This window comes from Dipodomys spectabilis, unplaced genomic scaffold, assembly GCF_019054845.1.
Source record: "Dipodomys spectabilis isolate Male_0828 unplaced genomic scaffold, ASM1905484v1 ptg000756l, whole genome shotgun sequence".
Taxonomy (NCBI): Eukaryota; Metazoa; Chordata; class Mammalia; order Rodentia; family Heteromyidae; genus Dipodomys; species Dipodomys spectabilis.
The window spans coordinates 111,998-135,864 of record NW_024871433.1 but is presented as its reverse complement, the minus strand read 5'-3'; the positions used below and the strand labels follow the sequence as shown (position 1 = coordinate 135,864).

Genomic DNA, 23,867 nt, shown 5'->3' with positions numbered 1-23,867 from the left:
TGATGCTTAGTTCAAGTCTCAAACACATTCTAGCTTTCATGGAGCAAGTTGTCTATCATGTTCTGTAACATTTATGAGTTCTTTGAGCTTTGCAATGCATATCACATTGGGTGGTATGTATATTTCTTTTGTTTTGCATAGCGTCAGCTGTTTCCTCTTTCCCACTTGTTCCCTCCCTCCCATCAGTGCCATTGAGTTGCTTAGTTCATTTTGGTCAATGTCCAGTGCAGCTGATGGGTCCCGCTGTTGTATGTTTTTCCCTGATTCCCTCTAGTTCTGTGTCGTCCTCCTGGTTTCCCTCTGGTGTGCACATATATACCATATATGTGATCAACAGCATGGGGTTATTTAGTAGTGATTCGACCAGATGAGTGGAAGTCCTTTGTTTCTTAAGTCTTGTTAATTTTGTCGTATCACCTTACATTTTGGATTTAACATCCACTTATCAGGGAGACCATGTGCCATTTGTCTCTTTGCTCTTGGTTTATCTCGCTCAACACGATTTCTTCTAGCTCCATCCATTTCCCTGCAAATGCCATTATTTTGTCCTTTCTAATGCTGCATAATATTCTATTGTGTATAGATACCACAATTTTTGGATCCATTTATCTGTGGTGTGTCCCTTAGCTTTTTCACTCAAGGCTGGTGCTCTACCATTTGAGCCACAGCTCCACTTCTGCCTTTTTGGTGGTTAATTGGAGATAAGAGTCTCAGACTTTCCTAACTGGGCTGATTTTGAACCTTGCTCTTCAGTTCTCAGCCTCCTGAGTAGCTAGGATTACAGGCATGAGCTGTTGGTGCCCCCTATGGTTAGTGCTTTTATTTTAAAAAAAAAAAAAGCCTAGTCTATATCATCTTTCTTATTCTTCACAAGAAACTTATTATCATTCTTCTGTAGTATATTATGAATTCTAATTCCTCAGAGGAGCTCTGTTAGGATATGCTGGTTCTGATTCATGGTGGTTTTCCCCTCAGATCTTGACCTCCTGAGGGTGCTCGCTCATCTTTATCTCTGTGCCACTAGACCAAGGCCAGCTGCCTGAGTGCCACACATGGTTCTACGGAAGCTGCCGTGCCTGAAGGGCCATGATAGGAACAATGTTGAGATACACTGCCAACCAAAAGGGTGGGGTCCCAGAGATTCCAAGGGCCCCATGGGGCCTGCTTGACGCCCTCACGGTGGCCCAGGGGTTTCTTAGTTCCCAGCTTTACCAGCCTCATTCAGTTCCCAGCATTTCATGGTATTTTTCTTTTTTTTTTTTTTTTTTTTGGGGGGGTCCGGTTGTGGGGCTGAACTCTGGGCCTGGGCGCTGTCCCTCAGCTCTTCAGCTCAAGGCTAGCACTCTACCACTTGAGCCACAGCGCCACTTCCGGCTTTTTTTTTTCTTTTTGCTTATGTGGTGCTGAAGAATCGAACCCAGGGCCTTGAGCATGCAAGGCAAGTGCTCTCCACTGAGCCACCTTCCCAGCCCCTTCATGGTATTTTTCTATACATGAGAAAATTTAAAAATAATTATAGATTCATAGGTAGCTCTAAAAATAGAGCAGAGACATCCCATGAACCCTTCATCTAGTTTCCTGTACATACTTACAGTACAGGATACTGATATTGGCTCACTCCATAACTCTTATTCAGGTTTACCTTTTACCTACATGTACACCTGTCCATGTGATTGTGCCATTTGATCACATGTGCAAATGTGTATATCCACCCTGTGTGGGATTTCCTCATACAGGATCCCTAGTGTCCAGCCCACTACTTACTTCTAGCAATTTATAGTCTGTTCTTTGGTCGGTCGTGGGGCCTGAACTCTGGGCCTGGGCGCTGTCCCTCAGCTCTTCAGCTCAAGGCGAGTGCTCTACCACTTGAGCTACAGCTCCACTTCCGGTTTTCTGGTGGTTTATTGGAGATAGGAGTCTCACGGTCTCTCCTGCCGGGGCTGGCTTTGAACCGCGATCCTCAGATCTCAGCCTCCAGAGTAGCTAGCATTACAGGTGTGAGCCACCAGCGCCCGGCCCTGTGTATAACCTTTGATAGTAGCTTTTTTCATTCATTTAACATAGCCTTCTTAAGATCCATCCAAGTTGTGTTGCCAGTCTGCTGCTCAGCCACCTATGCTTCTCCTGTTTGTCTTTACCTCAATCCTTCTAATGATCTCCGTCCTCCTGAGTAGCTAGGGTTATGGGTGTCCATCACCATTCATAGCTTGTTCTTTGAGATTGGGTCTTACTAGCTTCCCTTTTGCTTGCTGGCTTCAAACTGTGATCCTCCCAACTCTACCTCTAGAGCAGCTGTCTTTTACAACTTCTGCTTCGTCTTTGTTTTGTTTTGTTTAACTGCTGGCCCTAAGCCTTTTCACTCAAGACTAGCTAACTGACCCTTAGATCTCAGCCTTCTGGGTAGCTAGAATTATAGGCATGAGCTACTAGCGCCCAACTTATGATTAAATATTTTGTTAGTTTTGGAGATTTTTTTTTCATATGAATGCTTCCTTTGTTAGGTATATGGCTGATGTTCTTTATGAAGCTCATTTCTTCTTTCCCAGAGCAATAGGTTGTTTTTGTTTTTTTCTCTTTTAAGACAGGGCCTCACTATGTAGTCCAAGCTGGCCTCAAACTTGTGACTCTCTGCCTCCCCAGTGCTGGGGTTACAGGTATGTGTTCACAATTTCTCATTTTGTTGAAGTCAAGTTACCAGTTTTCTGTGTTATCCTTGGTGTCATAAGAACTCTTCACTGGGCGCTGGATCTTAGACATTTCTGTTTTTTTTTTTTTTTCCTTCTGAATTGTGTACTCCAGAAGGTGTACCCATGGCAGCTCTTAGCTTTTCTGGGTATTGGGAGGGAGGCCGCCCCCCTTCTTACCTTGTGGAAAAGCTTACAGGTGGTACAGTGATGAGTAGAGGCTTCAGTGCAGGGTCTGCACCTTGAGAACTCAAATTGCTTCTTAGGGCCTAACGAAGCTCAAGCTTAGGGAAAGGTTCTTGGAGAGAGGCGGTGTGGGAGTTACCTTTCGTGCATGCATGAAGATAAGCATCTTCATTCTTCTGCATGTAGATTTCCTAGTTTCTCAGCACCACCTGTTCAAGGAAGTTTTATTACTTCCTTTCTTTCTCTTTCTTCCTTCTTTCTTTCCATTCTGCCTTTCCTCCCTTTTTCCTTCCCTCCCTCCCTCCCTCCCTCCCTCCCTCCCTCCCTCCCTTCCTCCCTCCCTCCCTCCCTTCCTTCCTTCTTTATAATACTTTGTATCACTTGTGGCAGTTACTGAGTGCACAATTTGATTAAACAGAATTGAATTTGAGATGAAACTTTCTTCATGCTGTTCAGATGAGTTTATGGCAGCAGAGAGAAGGTGGCATTTTAGTGGTATCCAGTAGTCTAGAGTGGAAGCAATAGTGTTGGTCACTCCTGGGCATTTGTTGTTGGTGTTATAGGTAGCTAAGCTTCCTTGTAAGCTGCTGGGCCTTGGAAGGCAGAGATCAAAGATGTGTTTGGGTTAGTAAGGCTGCGCAGAAGATGTTTTAAAAAATGTATTGTGGTGATCTATTGTGCTGTATATATACCATATGGAAGATGCTGTAAAACAGCTGTGAAACTGAACAGGCTCCTTGAGGGTTTTTGATGCTGCCCATACTTGGTATTTGTTAGTTTAGTAACATTTATTACCTAAAGTGGACTGGCAAACTTTCTGCTGAGAGTAAGATAGAAAATGTTTGTGTAGGCTACCTATAGCCATTGCAGATGCTTTTTTCCTTTTGCCCTTCCTTTTGCACCCTTCTTCTGACCATTAGACATAGACACTCAGTTCTTAGCTTGGACTATGGTTTGCAGTGCCGACTTCTGTCATCCTGCAGGTGACAAGACACTCAGGTCACCTAAACCAGGTGCTTCCTTGATCATAGCCACACTGTAGATGGTGAGCTTTCTGTTCGTCCTAAATCATGGCCCTTCCTTCTGTTGATGGGAATTAACTGACGTGATTGTAAGTGCTTGCATTTAAGGAACCATATGATTATGTATAGTGACAGTTGCTAATTGTCTTTGTTTTGAAGCATGTGGCCAACAAGGATCCAAGAGAATTTCGAGAAGCTAGAGATCATAAGGAACCAAAAGAAGAAATCAACAGAAACATTTCTGATTGTGGACGACAGCAGCTTTTACCCCCCTTCCCATCCCTTCACCAGTCGCTACCTCAGAACCAATGCTACATGGCCACCACAAAGTCACAGACAGGTAAAGGAGGATCAACAGCTATCTTTCTGAATGTACCTTAAGGCCACGCTCACCAGATGGACCTCTGGTGCCAGTTAGTGCTGCTTGAGACCAGTGATAACCCTGCATGTTTGGAGGCCCTGACCTTGCCCTGATACCTGTGTGATACATCTGCTTTGTTTTAGCTTGTCTTCAGTCTCAAAGCGAACATTTGTTTTTTTGTCAGTCATGGGGCTTGAACTCAGTCCCTGAGCTCTTCTGCTCAGTGCTAGTACTGTACCACTTTGAGCTATAGCATCACTTCCAGCTTTCTGGTTGTATTTTGGAGATAAAGAGTCCCACCAACTTTCCTGCCTGGGCTAGCTCAGTCTCCTGAGAAGCTAGGATTACAGGTGTGAGCCACTGGTACCCGGCTAAGGTGAACATTTCTTTCTTTCTCTCTCTCTCTCTCTCTCTCTTTTTTTGTCTGTTGTGGGGATTGAACTCTGGGCCTGGGCTCTGTCCCTCAGCTTTTCAGCTCAAGGCTGACGCTCTACCACTTGAGTCAGAGTGTCACTTCTGGTTTTCTGAGTGTTTTATTGGAGATAAGAGTCTCACAGAGTTTCCTGCCCAGGCTGGCTTTGAACCTCGATCCTCAGATCTCAGCCTCCTGAGTAGCTAGGATTACGGGCATGAGCCAGCGGTGCCTGGCCCTAAGCCAGTTTTGAACTGTGATCCTCAGATCTCAGCCTCCTGAGTAGCTAGGATTACAGGTGTGAGTCACCAGCGCCCAGCTTAAGGTGAACATTTCTTAAGAAAATATTACTCAACTAGTTTGAGCGAAAGGCTCTGAGTTTGAGAATCAAGTTCCAAGTTAGATGCCATTAGAAGCACTAGGGTGTCAAGTGAAAGTGCAAAGAACTGTCCTTTGACTCCAGCTTTGTCATGGACCCCTTATCTGGGTATTTCTCCATTCTTTCTGAGCCTGCTTGGCATCTTGTCAGATGGAGTAGACAATGAACACTCAGTGACTGTTGGAGGCCTTTTTGGGGAGGGGAGCAGGGCAGCATGAATGAGGTATTGGTATCTCAGAATGACCATTACTCTCTCCCTCCTGCCTCCTTTCCCCGTCCTTTTTTGGGACAAGTCTTGTTATATAATATAAATTGGCCTGGAACTTAATGTATAGCCCAAGCTGGCTTTAAGCTTGAAATCATCCTGCCTCAGCCTCTTCAGTATTGAGATTACGAAGTTGTAGAAATTCTACACAAGATTTTTATGTGCCCTTGCTTATACCTAAATGTGTAATTGTGTGGGTCCCCTTCAGTATATAATCTTTTTTAAATCTGAAGCACGAATGTAAACTGCTGGTTGCTGACTTGTATCTCTAACCATGTGTTTTCCTTAAAAATAATGGTATGTAATGTCTCTAAAAACAGACACTCTTAGATAATAACTATAGTACAATAACCAAAAGAAGAAATTAATTTTGCTATAATGTTGTTACACAATCATAGTACATTGTTCAGCTTTTGCCAATTTTCTATTAATGTGCCTTACAACAAAAAGAAAAAATAAATTCTAACCCTAGACCCCCACAGACAATTGGTTATGGAATCTTGTTAGTCTGCTTTCACCTGAAACAGTAGTAGCCTTCTTTGTCTTCTTGACTATTGTGTTTGAGAGCACAGGCCAGGCCAGGCTTTCCACAGAATCTGCCGACACGCTATGCTCTGCCCAGCGTTTCTCAGGACTATGGACTATCACAGGGGATTGTCATGTGTACTTAGGAATTACTTACTGGTCACTGGCCTTCTTAGGGCCAGGCAGAGCCTTTTCCCCAAGTTGTCCTTGGTATATGTCTTAGGAGAGAGGCAGACTATTTAAGTGTCCTGTCTCATCTAATGTTTTCTGTCTCTGCAGTTTATTCATCAGTTACATTTGTTTCATAAGGAAGTGCTTCACTTTTCCTTCCACCTAATTTTTTACCTATCTGTCTTGTCTACTTATTTATGTATCTATCTATTTGTGTATGTATGTATCTACCTATATCTCTTTTTTTGAGTGCTGGTTTTGGGGTTTGAACTCAGGATCTAGGTGCTGTTTCTGAGCTTTTTTGCTCAAGGTTAGTACTCTACCAGTTGAGCAACATCTCCACTTCCAGTTTTTGAGATACTTAATTGGAAATAAGAGTCTGTTCACAGAGATTCCTACTGAGGCTAGCTTTGAACCATGGTCCTCAGGTCTCAGCCTCTTGGGTAGTTAGGATTATGGGCATTAGCTATCAGCTCTGGGCTATCTTTTTTTAAAAAATGCTGGGGGCTTAAGGTAGAGTGCTTGCCTAGCATGCGTGAAGCCCTGGGTTCGATTCCTTAGTACCACATAAACAGAAAAAGCTGGAAGTGGCCCTGTGGCTCAAGTGGTAGAGTGCTAGCCTTGAGCAAAAGAGGCTCAGGGACAGTGCCCAGGCCCTGAGTTCAAGCCCCAGGACTGGCCAAAAATAAATAAATAAAATGCTGGCCCTGGAGTCTGAACTCAGGGCTTGGACTTTTCTCCTCCAGGTTAGTGCTCTATACCACTTGAACCACTGTTCTACTTCTGGCTTTTTGGTGATTAATTCTAGATAGTCTCTTGTACATTCTTGCCCAGATTGGCTCTGAACTGTGGTACTCAGATCCCAGACTCCCGAATAACTAGGATTACAGGTGAAAGACATCAGTGCCCTTTCATTTATCTTTTAAAGTCTTGTTTTGAGTGTTAGTTGTCACTATAATAAATAACTGAGACAATTAACTTACAAAGGGTAAAAGGGCTGCGCACTGATGGCCCATAGTTATAATCCTAGTTACTCAGGAGGGTCCGATCTGAGAATTGAGGTTCAAAATCATCTCAGGCTGACAAATCTGGTTATCCAATAGAAAGATACAGGTGTGGCTCAAGTGGTAAAAATAACAGCCATGAGTGAAAAAGACAGTTCAGCAATAAGCCCCAGTGCTGAAAATACATAAGTAAATGAAGAGAAAAAGGTTATTTTGGTTCATAACTTTTCAGCCAAGTTTGGTTGCTCTGTTATCTTTGAACTTGAGATGGCACATGGCAGGAGCAACAGAAGAGCAAAAGTGAAAAGAGAGAAAGAGAATAGGGTTTCTCACTAACTTTTCACTGTCTTTTGATAAGAGCTTTCTAGAACAGAATGCCCAGTGCATTCAGTAGTTCTCTGCTTATCCTTTTCTCTTTCCATTTATCTTCCCTTTCTCCCAGTGTGCTAGAAATTTTGTGGTCAATTAGCCTATTAGTGTAGGTCTCTTGTGTAAAATGATCTCCAACTGTGAATCTGATACACTGTAATAATAGTTGGCTGTAACTCCCCTAGCCCTAGCTATTCCTCTGTAACTCCAGATACTGCTCTAGCCCTGTAATTCCTCTGCACTTCCACTTCAGAGTTTGCCCCATCTCCCAAAGAGACAGTTGAAGAAATCTCATTTCTGTGCTTGAAAGAGTTTCCCGGAGAGAAGCACACCTGCATGGCTGTCTGGCTTGTGTACTTTCCAGAGTTGCTAGGGATATAGGAGCCCACACCTGAAGCAGTGTATCAGTCTCATCGGGAACTGCTCGTGCCAGTGGGATGGGACCACTAATATAAAGTCACAGTCTGTGTGGCAGGAAAGGAGGTAGGCTCTATGACAGTGTCCATACAGACCAAGAGAAAAGGAACTATCAGACACAGATCTGAGGAACATCCTGTCCCTTGTCATTTGGGAGATCAGCAAATCATTTCTAAGGACAGGCAGGTGAGAAATACCCTAGGCTTTTCAGGCTGAACGGTGGCTTCCTGACACCTTGTGTTATAGTATGATGGCAGCCTCCAATTATAAAAAGTCTAGTTATGGCCCTGTGCCTATAAAACTGTTTATGAACAGGTGGACTGGCTGTGGCCATGTACCTGTAAGACTTTATGAGCAGGTGGACTGGCTGTAGCCATGTACCTGTAAGACTGTTTATGAACAGTTGGACTGGCTGTAGCCATGTACCTGTAAGACTGGTTATAAACAGGTGGATGGCTGTGGCCATGTACCTGTAAGACTGGTTATGAACAGGTGGACTGGCTGTGTTTGTTTGTTTTTTGAAAAGAAAAACAAAATGCTCTTGTCTGCCTTTGCTGGAGGTCATTTTGATTTTTTTTTTTTTTTTTTGGTCATTCATGGGCCTTGAACTCTGGGCCTGAGCGCTGTCCCCCAGCTCTTTAGCTCAAGGCTAGTGCTTTACCACTTGAGCCACAGTGCCACTTCCTGTTTTCTAGTGGCTAATTGGAGATAAAAAGTCTCACAGACTTTGCTCTCTGGGCTGGCTTTGGACCTTGGGTCCTCAGATCTCAACCTCCTGAGTAGCTAGGACTACAGATTGTGAGCCACTGACGCCCAGCTTTGATTTTTTTTTTTTTTTTTCAGAGCTAAGGACTTAATTCCAGGGTCTTGGGCTTGCTAGGCAAGTGCTCTTCCACTGAGCTAAATCCCTAATGTCTGTCTTTGTGTTTTCTTTTTTTGGGTCCGGTCGTAGGGCTTGAACTCTGGGCCTGGGCGCTCAGCTCTTCAGCTCAAGGCTAGCACTCTAGCCCTTGAGCCACAGCGCCACTTCCGGCTTTTTTCTTTTTGCTTACGTGGTGCTGAGGAATCGAACCCAGGGCCTCAGGCATGCAAGGCAAGCACTCTACCACTGAGCCATCTTCCCAGCCCTGTCTTTGTGTTTTCAAACCCTAGAATTATTAAAAAAAAAAAAATATATATATATATGTATAGAGAGAGAAGATAATATAAAACCCTTACCCTGGTTGCTTTGCTCAGAAGGGTCTGGAGTCCCTGAGCCACACTTTATTTCTTCAGTGCTGCTTCTCATTTGAAAACTGCTGATCCAGTACCCCAGAATTTTCTGTTGTTGTGAGCTGAACAGCACTTCAGGGACTTTCTCTCCCTTTAGTGCTTGAGCGGTTGGGGAAAGGATTCCAGTGGGCCATAGAGCTTTAGAGATTGGGTATATGGACAGGCCATGTATCTATTCTTTGCTGTGGATGAGATTGTGGATGGTAAGCTTGGACACATCTTCAGCTCTGCATACTTTCCTCTGTCCACACTGTTCTTGTTGGACATCTGATGTATGAGAGGACTTCCTACGAGAGACTAACATGAGTTCAAGGCTAAATATATGGATATGTCTTTGGGCCTTGCTTCTGTTAGTTTGCAATTGTCCTAGCTGCAAAGTGGGGAAAGATAAATATTTGCTTAGTGTCTTATTCTGAATAAAACATGATCTTAGTGGGTCGCCAGTGGCTCACACCTGTCATCTTAGTTACTCAGGAGGTTGAGGTCTGGGGATCACAATTCAAAACCAGTCCAGACAGAAGAAGTCCATGAGACTAATCTCCAATTAACCACAATATGCTGGAAGTAGAACTGTTTATCAAGTCATAGATAGCCTTGAGCAGACAGGGTCAAGGACAAGGCCCAGGCCCCTGAGTTTAAGCCCCAGTACCTGCATAAAAAACAAAAACATAACAAAACATGATCTTGGAAATTCTGGCTTCCTCTCTAAAGGAGGGTTAGCTTACTCTTGTGTTGATGCCCACAGAAATGAGCCTTATATGATTTGATCTGCTGATGTTGTTGGTAATCAGATTTATAAACTGTCTTCTGCCTCTAAAAACATTTGAATGGCATTTCTTCTCCTTTCTTGTCCCCCTTTGACTTTTTTTTTTTTTTAGCTTGCTTGCCTTTTGTTTTAGCAGCTGCAGTATCTCGGAAGAAAAAACGAAGAATGGGAACCTATAGCCTGGTTCCTAAGAAAAAGACCAAAGTATTAAAGCAGAGGACGGTGATTGAGATGTTTAAGAGCATAACTCATTCTGCTGTGGGCCTGAAGGTAAGAGGGACATGTGAGTCATTTGCCATAAGTGCTTGGAAGTACATTTCCAGTTCCAGGGCCTTTTTGGCCAAAAAGAACATCCTATGAGGTCATCAGTAATTCAGATGACCTTGATTGCTATGGACGGAGCCGGAGCACTAGAGCTCTTTGCTGTAAGTCATAGCCTCCATGTCCAGCTGGGTTGTTAGACCCACCTCACCCTAGCCTCCCTGCCTGCTCTCTTGATGCTTCTCTGGCACCTCCCGTTGTACACTCCTAGAGAGTGTACACCAGTGTGTTGGTGTCAAGCCGCAGTCTTTCTGAAAGCTGTGCGTTGCTGTGTTCAGGGTGAGAAGGCTTTGGGTGACAGCACCCTGCATGTGAATGGGGAGAGCTTGGAGATAGACTCAGAAGAGGATGACTCTGAAGAGCTCGAGGAGGATGAGGACCATGGAGTAGAGCAGGCCGCTGCCTTTCCCACAGAGGACAGCAGGACTTCTAAAGAGAGCATGTCTGAGACTGACCGGGCTCCCAAGGTAGGAGTGTTGTGTCCCAAAGACAGGGTTGTGCTTTCTAGGTGCTGCTAGTCCCTGAGCAAAGTTCCTACCTTTTGTTAATTTTTTCCTGTTCACATGGATTTTGTATTTTATTCTTTTGGAATTACTGGTTTAGCTCAGAAGTGGTTTTTTTTTTTTCCCCACCATATAGCATTATTAACATAAGCTAATGAGCTCTTCTTTTTTTTTAAAATTTTTATTTTTATGGTAGCAGTCCAAGGGCTTGAACTCAGGGCCCAGGCGCTGTCCTTAGCTCTCTTGCTGTTACCACTTGAACTATAGCTCTACTTCTAGGTTGGTTTTTTTTTTTTTTTTTTTTTAGTGTATTAGAGATAAAGTCTCATGGACTTTGTTGCCTGGGCTGGCTTTGAACCAAGATCCTAATATCTCAGCCTCCTGAGTAGCTAGGATTACAGATGTGAGCCATTGGTACTTGGCTTTAAACCATTGTTTTTAGTTGCCTAACACTCCATTCTGTAGATTTGAACATTTTTTGTTGTTTCAGGCAACATTTGGTGTATTTCATGTCGTACCTGGTAATCAGTATTACCTGCACTTAATACTGCAATTGTCTCTCAGAGAGATGTTCTTTTGGATCTTACTTAGGAAGTCTTTATTGTTAGTGTAATTCTTTATTAAGCTCTGAGTTGGCCAATAACTTAAAACATTTAGAGTCTGTCTGTCTGTCTGTCTGTCTGTCTGTCATTTTTTCTTGGCAGGACTGGGGTAGATACCACTTGAGCCATGCTTTTTCTGTTCTCCCTCTCCCCCTCCCCCTCTACCACCCCTATTTCCTCCCTTCTCCCTCCCCCTCTTTCACTGTTCTCTCCCCTCTTCCTCTTCTCCTCCTTGCCTTTATTCAATGCCTTTTTTTGGGCAGTTGTGGGGCTTGAACTCAGGGCCTGGTCGCTGTCCTTGAGCTCTTTAGCTCAAGTTTAGCACTCTACCACTTTGAACCACAGCTCCACTTATGGTTTTGAATGGTTAATTGGAGATCAGAGTCTCATTGATTGAAGTAAATGTTAGTAAGTATATTAACACAAACTCTTTATGGTTCTTAGTGAGTCTTTTAAAGAATACAGGTGTCTTAAGACCACTGTATTTCAGCACTGTCATGATAGTGTTCCTTTGTGGGTGAAATTCTTTCTTGATTTGTGTGTCTACTCCACTGTTAATGTGCCTGTGAACTACTTCCAGTTGGGGTTGTCCCTGTGCCAGTGCCTCTAGCATCCTGTGTACATTAAGGGTGCTCCCAGCTGTCTCCAGCAGTGGAATCTACTCTGGCTTGCCAGGCTTGGTGATGCACTCCACTGAATATAGAATGCTAGTACATCATGGTTGTAGTTTTATACTTCCCTGGTTTCCAAGAAGATTGAGCACTGTTTTGTGGGTTTATTTTCTTTTTAGATCTTTTATGAAATGCCTGGTTTATACTGAACCATTCATCTCATCTTTTGAGTTGTTTGTCCTTTTTCCTCTCTTTCTCTCTCTCTTCCTCTCCCTCCCTCCCTCCCTCTCCTTCTCTCCCTCTCCCTCTCTCTCGCTTTCTCTCTTTCTTCCCCCTTCCCCCCCACCCCTTTCTCCTTCCCTCTTTTCCTCCCTCCCTCCCTCCTTCCCTCCTTCCTTTGTACTGAGGTTTGAACATACGGGCTCATGCTTGCTATATAGACATTCTTATCACTGAAGGTGTACCTCCAGCCCTGTTTTTTTCATGGTTATTTTTGAGATAGAATCTCAATCCCTTGCCTGGACACAATCAGCCTAATTTTCTGCCATAGCTAGGATGACAGATGTCCACGTTACTGAACCTACCTCTTGGTTGAGAGTTTTGTTGGCAGACTTTTCTGTCCAACTTGGCTTCAGATTACAATCTTCCCAAATCTTAAGTCTCTCAAGTAGCTACGATTACAGATGTGAATAATTGGAACCTGGCAACTGTTTGTCCTTTTAAAAAATAATTTTGTAGGTATACACTAGTAATTTCAGCCATGTGGGAAGCAGAGATGAGAGAAGTACAGCCAGGGTTGGCCCTAGGCAAGAGCATGAGACTATCTGAAAAATGAGACAAAAAGGGATTAGGGAATAGCCAAGTGGTAGAGCACTCACCTAACAAATGCCCCTGAGTTTAAACCCAAGTGCTACTTAACAAAAAACCGTTGGTGTCCTTGTCTGGCCATTTGGACCCAGAAGCTAGTTGACAGGAATGTACCAAAAGCTTACCCTGGCTGTTGGCTAGGGAGAGCAGTGCCTGCACATCTTAGTGTCCAGGTTACGTCCTGTGGGATCCTCGGCGTTACGGGTTGTCAACTGGGTGAGGACACCTTCACATCTTCCTGCAATTGAGCTTGAGACATTGTGCTGCCTGTTTCCTTTTCCTGCATCTCACAGGGTTCAACTGTAGCAGACTCCAATTCTCTCCTTAATAATTCTATGTCAATCATTACTGTTTCCTCTCTTTTTTCCTCTGCTCCCTTTTTCACAGATGTCATGTACAGTGCTTAAGGAGCATCTTCTAAAGTAACCTCATTCTTTCATGTGCAAATCCTTTGCAGGAATTTCTGAAGGAACTACAATTAACTGTTGTAGTTGGTCTCTGACTTGGTAGTTTCGTTGCTTGGTCTTATTTAAAATTAAAAAAAAAACTGCTTAATGACTTAAAAGGAAACTTAATTAAATAAAGTTGACAGTGTGTCAGAATCCTTAAAAAAAACTTACATTAAATGGTAAAACTTTAAAGCATTGCTATTATCAGACATAAAATGAGGGCAAGATTACTGCTTTTATCCCTTAAAACAGTGTAGCAGTGTTGAATGTTCCAGCTGATGCTGTAAAAGAAGAGCCAGAAAGAAGTATTAATATTTAAAAGGATAAGGGAAATGCCAGGTGCCAGTGGCTCACACCTGCAATCTTGAGGAGGCTGAGATCTGAGGATCATGGTTTCAAGCCAGACGATGCAGGAAAGCCTGCGAGATATCTTCAATTAATTAAAAAAAAAAAAAAAAGCCATAAGGAGAGCTGTGGCTCAGTGGTAGGCTCTAGTCTTGAGTAGAAAAGCTCAGGGATAGCACCCAGGTCCTGAGTTCAAGCCCAGGTCTGTCTGACATAACAACAACAAAAAAGGACAGGGGAAAAGTTTGTCGAGAACATAGTCATCCATTGGAAAATCAGCTGTAAAACTGTTAATAGTTACTGAGCTGAACTTCATGTGATCAAGATATAAACATTGGTTGTTTTCGTGGGTAGCTGCAGCATTCCCCTAAAGAATGTGACGGTTGCATCAATCTCAGATGTGTAAATGATCAAGGGTAATTTTTAAGACGCAACTAGAAAGTCTGAAAGTGTCCAGCTAATAGTGGCCAGTGACCTGTCTGTTTATACTTGGGTTGTTTGGAGGCCAGTAAGTTAGTATAGTGCTTTAAAAGAAAAAGAGTCAGACAAACCACAAATCACATTTAAAGGATTACCTGTGACTCTTAGTTTCCCCAGAGAAATGAGGTGTGATACCTGTAAGAGGAAGTGGTAGGACATAAGAAGATCCATTGTTTTGTCCCTGTGTTTGTCAGAGCAGTTTCCATCAAACTCCATGCCAACCTTCCTATACAATGGCTCATTCTGAAGTTTGCCTGTGAGGATCCTGAGAGCAATAACAGGATATATAGAACCACAGGAGACTTATCAGCCATGCTGGGAAGGAGTTCATGAGGGACCTGAAGGAAGGTTGCCATTAGTGGGATGTGGCCACTGATGTCTGGGTCTGTCTGTCTAGAGGATCCCAGCTTGTCTGGAAAGCAGTGTTGCTGTAAAACCCACAGGTGTGATTGACCAGAGAGTACAAGGTGTGGGGTGACTGGTATGCATCCCACCGAGAACTAGACCACAGTGGAGGCCTTTTAGCTCTTGTGAGAAGGCAGGCACTAGGCAAAAGGACACATACTCATGCCCATGCATTACCAGTGTGGATAGTAAAATTAGACGACTTTGCTCTTGATGTGGGAAGAATATATGTGCAGTTAGAAGACAGAAAACCACAAAGTGTGTGCAGTGCGTTCCACATGTACAAATGGAGTAAGACGAGTTCAGCTGTGGTTCCATGCAGTTGGACATTTGATGGAAGGGTCTGGGAAGTGTAGCAGGGATGGTTGGATTGTCATTGGATGGTGTGGGTGGGTTTGTGCATTTTGTGCCATTTTTTGCTCTGCGCGCGCGCGTGCGTGCGTGCGTGCGTGCGTGCGTGCGTGCGTGTGTGTGTGTGTGTGTGTGTGTGTGTGTGTGTGTTTCCTGGGTCTTGAACTGAGAACCTCATGCTCTTATGTGGCTTTTTTTTGCCCAAGGCTTGAGCCACACCTTCTCTTCTGGCTTTTTGCTGGTTAATTGGAAATAAAGAGTTTCATGGACTTTTCTGCTTGGGCTAGTTTCAAACCACGATCTTTAGGTCTCAGGCTCCTGAGTAGCTAGGATTACAGACATGAGCCACCAGTGCCTAGCCTGCATGTCCCTTTTACTGGTACACATCATGTCTTGAATGTATTGGTCCTGGTTAGCACAGCGTATCCCCCAGGGACCAGTTGGTGAGAGTTGGAGTACGCAGTGTTCGTCTTCCTGTCTAATATGGAGATGCCATCAAGGAACAGGCCCATTTGGAGTGGATGTCTCAGCAGGGAGCCGGAGCTGAAATGTATGGTATCCCATTCTCTACCAGAACACTCCCTGGCAACAGGCAGACAAAATGGGGTTCCTTCTGTATCTCCAGGATGCACTATCAGTGTATGCTTGTTAGGTATGTATGTGTGTATGGATGGGTTTGTCTGTCTGTTTGTCTGTCTATGTAATCATCTGTGTGTCAGTCCTGGGGCTGAATGCTGTCTCTGAGTTTTTTTTTCTCAAAGCTAGCACTCTTGCACTTGAGCCACAGCTCTGCTTATTTTTTTATTTTTTATTTTTTCTGATTAATTGGAGATAAGTCTGCGACTTTCCTGTCCAGACTGGCTTTGAACTGTGATCCTCAGATCTCAGCTTCCTGATTAGCTTATGGGCAGGCACTGCTGATACCCAGCCAGTGTACTTTTAAATCTTTGTTTCAGACCCATTTGTCTTCTACTAAAGGATCTAATCATTTTTTGTTTGGCTGATCAGATGGATGGTGAGTCAGAGGAGGAGCAAGAGTCGGCCGACACCGGGGAGGATGAGGATGCCGGAGACGAGTCTGACCTGGTAATCTCATACTTGGTGTGACATACATGCAGTGCAGGAACTGCCAGTGATGCTGCTCTCATCTTGTGTGTGCTGAGAGTCCGTAGGCAGGGCTCTTGCCTGTGGGAGAGTGGATGAAGAGAGCACAAGAGCTTTGGGTTTGAGGTTCTTTGAGGTAGAATGCAGAGAGCAGGTAGTTGAACTAGGAAATGAAGGTCTGCGGGAAAAGAGGAGCTTGGAAATGGGAAGAGTGTGTTGAACACATTGAACATTACTTATTTCTTTTTTCATAGTTACTTATGGAGCTAATAGAGCTTTGTGAGCCCTACTCCTCAAATACATACACACAGATAGGTGAGTGTTGAGTGGAACAGGTGAGCATGAGCTTGAGATCTTTGTGCTGTGGAGAGAAATGTGGAGCTTTGGGTCACATGACCAGAGCTGCTCTGAAGAGGATGAATATGGCCATAGTGTCAACCTGATGTGGTGTAGAAGCATTGTTTCCAGATAGAGGGAACAGAGCCTAGGTAGTGGCAAACTTTGCTTATAGAGTTCTTCCAGAATTTTGTTGTGTAGGAGCACACAGTGGAGAGTAGGAGTTAGTTATGCAGGATGTGGACAGTGAGGATGTTCATCTAGCACTGTCCCCACTGGGTCAGCTGGAGCACCAGGGTTCCATTGGGCAGGTGGGCTCACTGTTCTGAGTGTCTCTTAGTGTGTGTTCAGCACAGCCATCTGTGGGAGGGAGACACTCCCTCTTGTTTTGCATGACCTGTCCCTCTCTGTCGGCGAGGGCTAGTGAAGGGTGCTGTGTATCATCTGTGATTCCTGGTGGTCAGATTCCTTTCTGCGCACATTTTGCATTATTATTATCATTACTACTGATAGCTCTCTCCTTGTTCTTGTAGATAGCTCATTGCATGGATTCTGGTGTGTATTGAGCACTGCTAGTTTCTTCCTCATGAGCAAGACAAAGGATAAATGTGATGAAAAGCTTTGTTTTTGTTTGTTTTTTTTAACTTTCTCAACCTCATTTACTTTGTTTCTGAATAGAATTTTCCATTATTTTCCTTTATGCCAAATTCAAATAACAGTTAAAAAATTCATTTTAATTTTCTTAATTTTTTGCCTGTGAAAGGAGTGAGCATAGAGATGTTTAGGAATAACATTACATCTTTAGATGTAATCCAGAAAAATTTCTAAAAGTGAAGCAAATTTTTGAGAGGAGAACCAAGACATAGCAAGCTGTTTACTTTTCAGTCAAACACCTCTTAGTCCGTTTTGCTCTCAGGTCTTCCCCACTGCTTTGCATTGATGTGCCTGCATTTGGTCCTTTAGAGCTCTGAATCCAGCATCAAGAAGAAATTTCTTAAGAGGAGAGGAAAGACTGACAGCCCCTGGATCAAGCCGGCTCGAAAAAGGAGGCGGAGGAGTAGAAAGAAGCCAAGTGGAGTGCCTGGTAAGCACAGCGGAGCACCCAGGCCTCTCTGCCTTCCCTGAGAGCTCTCAGGGTCAGAAAGCCAGACGAGAGCTGAGATTTTGTGTTAGATTTCATTTGAAAGGAGGGTCCACTGTAAATGAATGTTTGGTAGACTTCATTAGAGAAGCTGGAGAGATCCATAAGTGGTTTCCCTCAGGCAAGTCTTGTGCATCCTGCTGTCATTGCTGAGTGTAGATAGATAACTTGTCACCTGCATGGCGCGAGTAGCAGCTAGTGGCATATGGGGACATGTTACTTGCTGTTGTGGCCACCTGGCTGCCTCTGTGGCCTGTGTGTACCTCTTTCACGTGATAGTTTTAGGTTTTGAGTGAGTCAGCTACTGTTCTGAAAGTGGTTTGTTAAGGGAAATTCAGGGACAATTACTTCTGGTCAGGAGGAATGTGTTTCAGAGTCTTATTTTATGACTACATTGAGGTTGACTTGATGCATAATAAAATATATACACATAGAATGCAGTTTGATGAATTGATCTGTGTCTCCACAGACCCCCTCAGTAGAATTATATTACCAAGCTGGGCACTGGTGGTTCACTCCTGTAATCCTAGCTACTCAGGAGGCTGAGATTTGAGGATCATGGTTCAAAGCCAGCCTGGGCAGGAAAGTCCATGAAGCTCTTCTCTCCAATTAGCCACTAGAAAACCAGAAGTGGTGCTGTGGCTCAAGTGGTAGAGTACTTGCCTTGAGCCGAAGAGCTGAGGGATTATGCCCAGGCCCAGAGTTAAAGTCCCATGACTAACCCCCCCCCCAAAAAAAAAATATATATATATATTTATGTATATATATATAAAACCAACCTTCCCCTACCCTAGGCCCTAACTTCCTGCTGCCTTCCCAAGCCCAGTTACTCCTCCCCATTCCTAGGCAGGAATGGGTTACCAGGTCTGGATTAGCACTGTATAGAATTGTATATGAATGAAATCTGTGTGGACTCTCCCTAACTTTTTTTTTTTTTTGCTTGAGCATAATTGTTTTTGAAAGTCTTGCCTATTGTATGTGCTAATAGTTCATTCTGCCCACTGCTAAGAGGTACTCACTGTGTGGCCGTGCAATGGCTTGTTCACCATTCTCCTGTGAATGGACTGGGTTCTTCTGGGTTGAGCTCTAGAAAGGATGCTGTGCCAGGTGCCAGTGGCTCACACCTAGCTATTCAGGAGGCTGAGATCTGAGGATCATGGTTCAAAGCCAGCCTGGGCAGGAATGTCCATGAGACTCTTTTTTTTGGGGGGGAGCGGGGTCCGGTCGTGGGGCCTGAACTCTGGGCCTGGACACTGTCCCTCAGCTCTTCAGCTCAAGGCTAGCACTCTACCACTTGAGCCACAGCGCCACTTCCAGCTTTTTTCTTATGTGGTGCTGAGGAATCGAACCCAGGGCCTCGAGCATGCAAGGCAAGTGCTCTACCACTGAGCCACCTTCCCAGCCCAGTCCATGAGACTCTTATCTCCAATAAACCACCAGAAAACCAGAAGTGGCACTGTGGCTTCAGTGGTAGATGTTGCTTTGAGCTCAAGAGCTGAGGAATAGCACCCAGACCCAGAGTTCAAGCCCCATGACTGACCAGAAAAGGAAGGAAGGGAGGAAGGGAGGGAGTGAGCTGCTGTGGGTGTGTGTGTACACTTTTACCATATAGGCATTCTGTCTATGTCCAGAGAATGGCCTGGTTGAGTTGAGTTTAGTGGATTCAGATCTTTTTTTTTTTGCTTAAACTCAGGGCATGGGCACTGTCCTTGAGCCTCTCTGTGCTCAAGGCTAGCTCTCTACCACTTGAGCCATAGTACCACTTCTGGCCTTTTCTGCCTTTTCTTCTTTGTTAATCCTTTACACCACCACCACCACAAAGAGGCAGGTCTCCCTGGGATAAAAGGAGCACTGAGACTCCTGGAGTTTGCTGTGTGGGGCTTGAGTGCCTCCTTGGGCGTCTCACCTACTCCTTCAGCCATATTCCTTTTTCTTCCTTTGTGTAACCTGTTGAGATGAAAGCTCAGTGGGGCTTTTACTGTTGGCTGACACAAAGATTTGTAGATAGGGGCACTAAGAGTAGTTTTTAGTGTAGAGATTTCCTCTTTGTCATTTTGAATGTAATGAATAAAATGTGTGTAAATAAATATTTACTCAGAGTTTTATTTCTTGATGTAAAATGTTTAAAATTATATAAAGACTACTTACATTTTTTAGATTGTTGATGATTTCTTTTCTATTTATTTATGTATTTATTTATTTATGATTTTTATCCATTGTGGGTCTTGAACTCTGGACCTGGGTGCTGTCCCTGAGCTCTTCAGCTCAAGGCTAGTACTCTACCACTTGAGCCACAGTGCCACTTCCGATGTCTTAAAATACACACACACACACACACACACACACACACTTTGTTTTGTTTTTGGTTGGTCATGGAGCTTGAACTCTGGGCTGGGTGCTGTCCTTGAGCCCTTTTGCTCAAGGCTAGTGCTCTACCACTTTGTACCACAGCACCACTTCCGGTTTTCTGGTAGTTAATTGGAGATAAGAGTCTAATGGACTCTCCTGCCTGGGCTGGCTTTGAGTTGCTATCCTCAGATTTCAGCCTCCTGAGTACTTATGATTATAGGCATGAGTCACCAGCACCAGGCTAATTGCTCTTCAGCTCAAGGCAAGCGCTCTACCACTTGAGCCATAGTGCCACTTCAGTTTTCTGGTGGTTCATTGGAGATAAGAGTCTCACGGGGACTTTCCTACCAGGCATGCTTTGAACTGTGATTCTCAGATCTCAGCCTCCTGTGTAGCTGGGATTACAGGTGTGAGCAACCAGTGCCCGGCACCACTGATGTTTTCTTAAAGGTAGTTGACAGATACTATACCTCTTTATACTAATGGTTCCTTTATTTTCAGTAATTGAATTTTTTGGGGGCGGAGGGAGTCAGTCATGGGGCTTGAACTCTGGGCCTGGCCACTGTCCCTCAGCTCTTCAGCTCAGGGCTAGTGCTTTACCATTTGAGCCACAGTGCCACTTGCAGTTTTCTGAGTGGTTTATTGGAGACAAGAGTTTCACGGATGGAAGTGGTGCTGTGGCTCAAGTGGTAGAGCACTGGCCTTGAGCTGAAGAGCTCAGGAACAGCGCCCAGGCCCAGAATTCAAGCCCCATGACCGACAAAAACAAACAAACGAACACAGAGTCTTACAGATTTCCCTGCCTGGGCTCGCTTTGAACTGGGATCCTCAGTTCTCAGCCTCTTGGGTACCTAGGATTACAGGCATGAGCCACCAGTGCCTGGCCTAATTGAAATAATATTGATGACTAGTATTTAGAAGATTGCTGTGAAATACGGTCATTTGCCCTTTGCTAGTGTTAGATATTACCTGATCTAAATGTATACTTTTCTTATACTGTCTCAAGAAATGCCCTCAAAATTACAAACTCAGACGGGCTGTGGCAATACTGTAATCCTAGGTATTCTGGAGGCTGAGATCTGAGGATCACAGTTCAAGGCCAGCCTGGTCAGGAAAGTCCTGTTGAGACTCTTTATCTCCAGTTAACCACTCAAAAACCAAAAGTGTAGCTGGGGCTCAAAGTGGTACAGCACTAGCCTTTAGCAAAAGAGCTCAGGGACAGTGCCCAGGCCCGAACTTCAAGCTTCATAATCAACATCAAAACTTTGTTGTTGGTGGTATTTCCTCAGTTCTGGGGCTTGAAATCAGGACTTGGGCACAGTCCTTGAGCTTCTTTTGCTCAAAGCTAGTATTCCACCGCTTGAGCCACAGTGCCACTTCCAGATTTTTCTGTTTATGTAGTGCTGAGGACTTGAATCCAGGGCTTCATGTGTGCCAGGCAAGCACTCTACCACTAAGCCACGTTCCCAGACTGTTGGTTTCTTTTTTGTTTTTGTTTTTTGTCAGTACTAGAGCTTGAACTCTAGGCATCATGCTCTTACCAAGCTTTTGGTGATTAATTAGAAACAAGAGTTTCTATGATTTGTCTGCCAGACTGGCAGATATAGTACTTAGATCTTAGCCTCGTGGTAGCTAGGATTATAGGTATAAGCTACCAACACTTATCCTCTTAACTTACTTTAAAATAGTTTACAGGGCTGGGAAGGTGGCTCAGTGGTAGAGTGCTTGCCTTGCAAGCCGGAGGCCCTGGGTTCGATTCCTCAGCACCACATAAGCAAAAAGAAAAAAGCCGGAAGTGGCGCTGTGGCTCCAGTGGTAGAGTGCTAGCCTTGAGCTGAAGAGCTGAGGGACAGTGCCCAGACCCAGAGTTCAAGCCCCACGACCGGACCCAAAAAAAAAAAAATAGTTTACAGAACAGTTATTACATTTTCATTCAATTTCTTGATTATTTGATCAAGAAAATTTCTTTGCTGGTATAGTTACAGAGAAGATTTTTTTTTTTTAATTTTTTAATTGTTATTATAAAGGTGATATGCAGAGGAGTTAGAGTTACATAAGTCAGATAAAGAGTACATTTCTTTTTGGACAAGTTACATAAGTCAGATAAAGAGTACATTTCTTTTTGGACAAGGTTACCCCTTTCCCTTGCTCGAGAAAGATGTTTGAATGTATTTGTGCTGTTGTTTTTCTCCATATAGTAGACATGGGAATTAGCAACATGATATATACAGATGAAGGAAATGATAGTGAAACTAGAATGGCCGAGGTATTTGGGCATTGTTTGTTTTGAATGATTTCATTAGAATTCGTCGTTTTCAAGGCACTGGTCTCCTGTCAGGAGCACTCTGGATGGTATAACTGTCATCTTAGTTTTCGTGGTTTGTGTGTTCTCCATGTAGGTTCGGAGGCATGTAAGTCCTCTCCAGGAAGCACTGAGCAGATGGCTCCAGGAGACAGCACGGGGTATATGGAAGTTTCTCTGGACTCATTGGATCTCCGTGTCAGAGGAATTCTGTCCTCCCAAGTGGAGAGTGAAGGTTGGTGTTGGAGCTGTGACCAGACCATCTTGCTCTGTTTTCTGGTCCAGACCTCTGTCAATAGTCTGATGTAGTAGTCTATGTCAGTAGACAGTTTGATCAAATACCTCAAAGGGGATATAAAATGGTTGATGATTTCCCAGAGGTGGTTGACTTTCCTTGTCTGTCTGAAGTTTAGTGCACAAAATATGTTAGCTATGACTTGCATTACTCAAGTCAAAGGTAGAAAGTAAGGGAGACCTCCAAGAGCACAGTAGCAGGAACTTGTTGGTTTGAGTCCCTATGGGTTGTGCCTTGTAAGTTTGCCTCACTGTGTGCAGCACATGCAGTGTGCAGCACATGCTGTGTGCAGAATTCCTAACAAAAAGGTGCCATTCTCTGGCTGTAGGAGAGAGTGAGTGGCGTCTTGTGAACAGGATGATTCTGATTCTAACTCTGATTGGCTGTGGCTTGTCTTTTGGTTGGGGTTGAGTTGAAGGTCTTCAGTGTGCTCTGAGGTAAAGTGAACTGCCCATGTGGTGCTGTCTTTGGTACAAAATAACAGCCAAAATTTGTAAATTTAACTGCAAAAGACAAAGAGAGGTAAGTACAAGAGAAAGAATGTTCAGTACCAAGTTAGACAGGTAGAGAAATAAAAGGCAAATGTGTAATGGCTTCTTCGGTTTCTAGGGCATTTTATAACATTTACTTATCTGTAATTAATCATCACAGATTGATTAGTCAGTGATTGGTCTGTTCAACATGATAGTACTTTAGTGACTCCACACCTTGAGGAGACAAGTGGAGCATTGTCCAATTATGTACACACTTGAAGTGTGAGTAGGAACTCCTAGGGGAGATAATGGGCTATGAGTAGGAACTCCTAGGGGAGGTAGTGGGGTGTGGAGTAGGAACTCCTAGGGGAGATAGTGGGGTGTGGAGTAGGAACTCCTAGGGGAGGTAGTGGGGTGTGGAGTAGGAACTCCTAGGGGAGATAATGGGCTATGAGTAGGAACTCCTAGGGGAGATAGTGGGGTGTGGAGTAGGAACTCCTAGGGGAGGTAGTGGGGTGTGGAGTAGGAACTCCTAGGGGAGGTAGTGGGGTGTGGAGTAGGAACTCCTAGGGGAGATAGTGGGGTGTGGAGTAGGAACTCCTAGGGGAGGTAGTGGGGTGTGGAGTAGGAACTCCTAGGGGAGGTAGTGGGGTGTGGAGTAGGAACTCCTAGGGGAGGTAGTGGGGTGTGGAGTAGGAACTCCTAGGGGAGGTAGTGGGGTGTGGAGTAGGAACTCCTAGGGGAGGTAGTGGGGTGTGGAGTAGGAACTCCTAGGGGAGGTAGTGGGGTGTGGAGTAGGAACTCCTAGGGGAGGTAGTGGGGTGTGGAGTAGGAACTCCTAGAGGAGATAGTAGGGTGTGGAGTAGGAACTCCTAGGGGAGATAGTGGGGTGTGGAGTAGGAACTCCTAGGGGAGATAGTAGGGTGTGGAGTAGGAACTCCTAGGGGAGGTAGTGGGGTGTGAGTAGGAACTCCTAGGGGAGGTAGTGGGGTGTGGAGTAGGAACTCCTAGGGGAGGTAGTGGGGTGTGGAGTAGGAACTCCTAGGGGAGGTAGTGGGGTGTGGAGTAGGAACTCCTAGGGGAGGTTGTGGGGGAGCTGG

General features: G+C 44.4%; 1 protein-coding gene across 6 annotated transcripts in view; it reads left to right on the top strand.

The window, feature by feature from the left end:
• Ehmt1 (euchromatic histone lysine methyltransferase 1) overlaps positions 1–23,867 on the top strand; it is a 139,990-nt gene that overhangs the window by 57,212 nt on the left and 58,911 nt on the right. For 3 of the 6 annotated variants that reach the window (XM_042672666.1, XM_042672660.1, XM_042672661.1), the window contains exons 4-9: positions 4,052–4,232; positions 9,946–10,103; positions 10,433–10,621; positions 15,776–15,853; positions 17,171–17,291; positions 22,097–22,234. In XM_042672666.1, coding sequence (XP_042528600.1) covers positions 4,052–4,232; positions 9,946–10,103; positions 10,433–10,621; positions 15,776–15,853; positions 17,171–17,291; positions 22,097–22,234 — 865 coding nt within the window. The remainder of the gene's footprint in view (positions 1–4,051; positions 4,233–9,945; positions 10,104–10,432; positions 10,622–15,775; positions 15,854–17,170; positions 17,292–22,096; positions 22,235–23,867) is intronic. The other 3 variants (XM_042672664.1, XM_042672662.1, XM_042672665.1) reach the window with 3 other exon arrangements.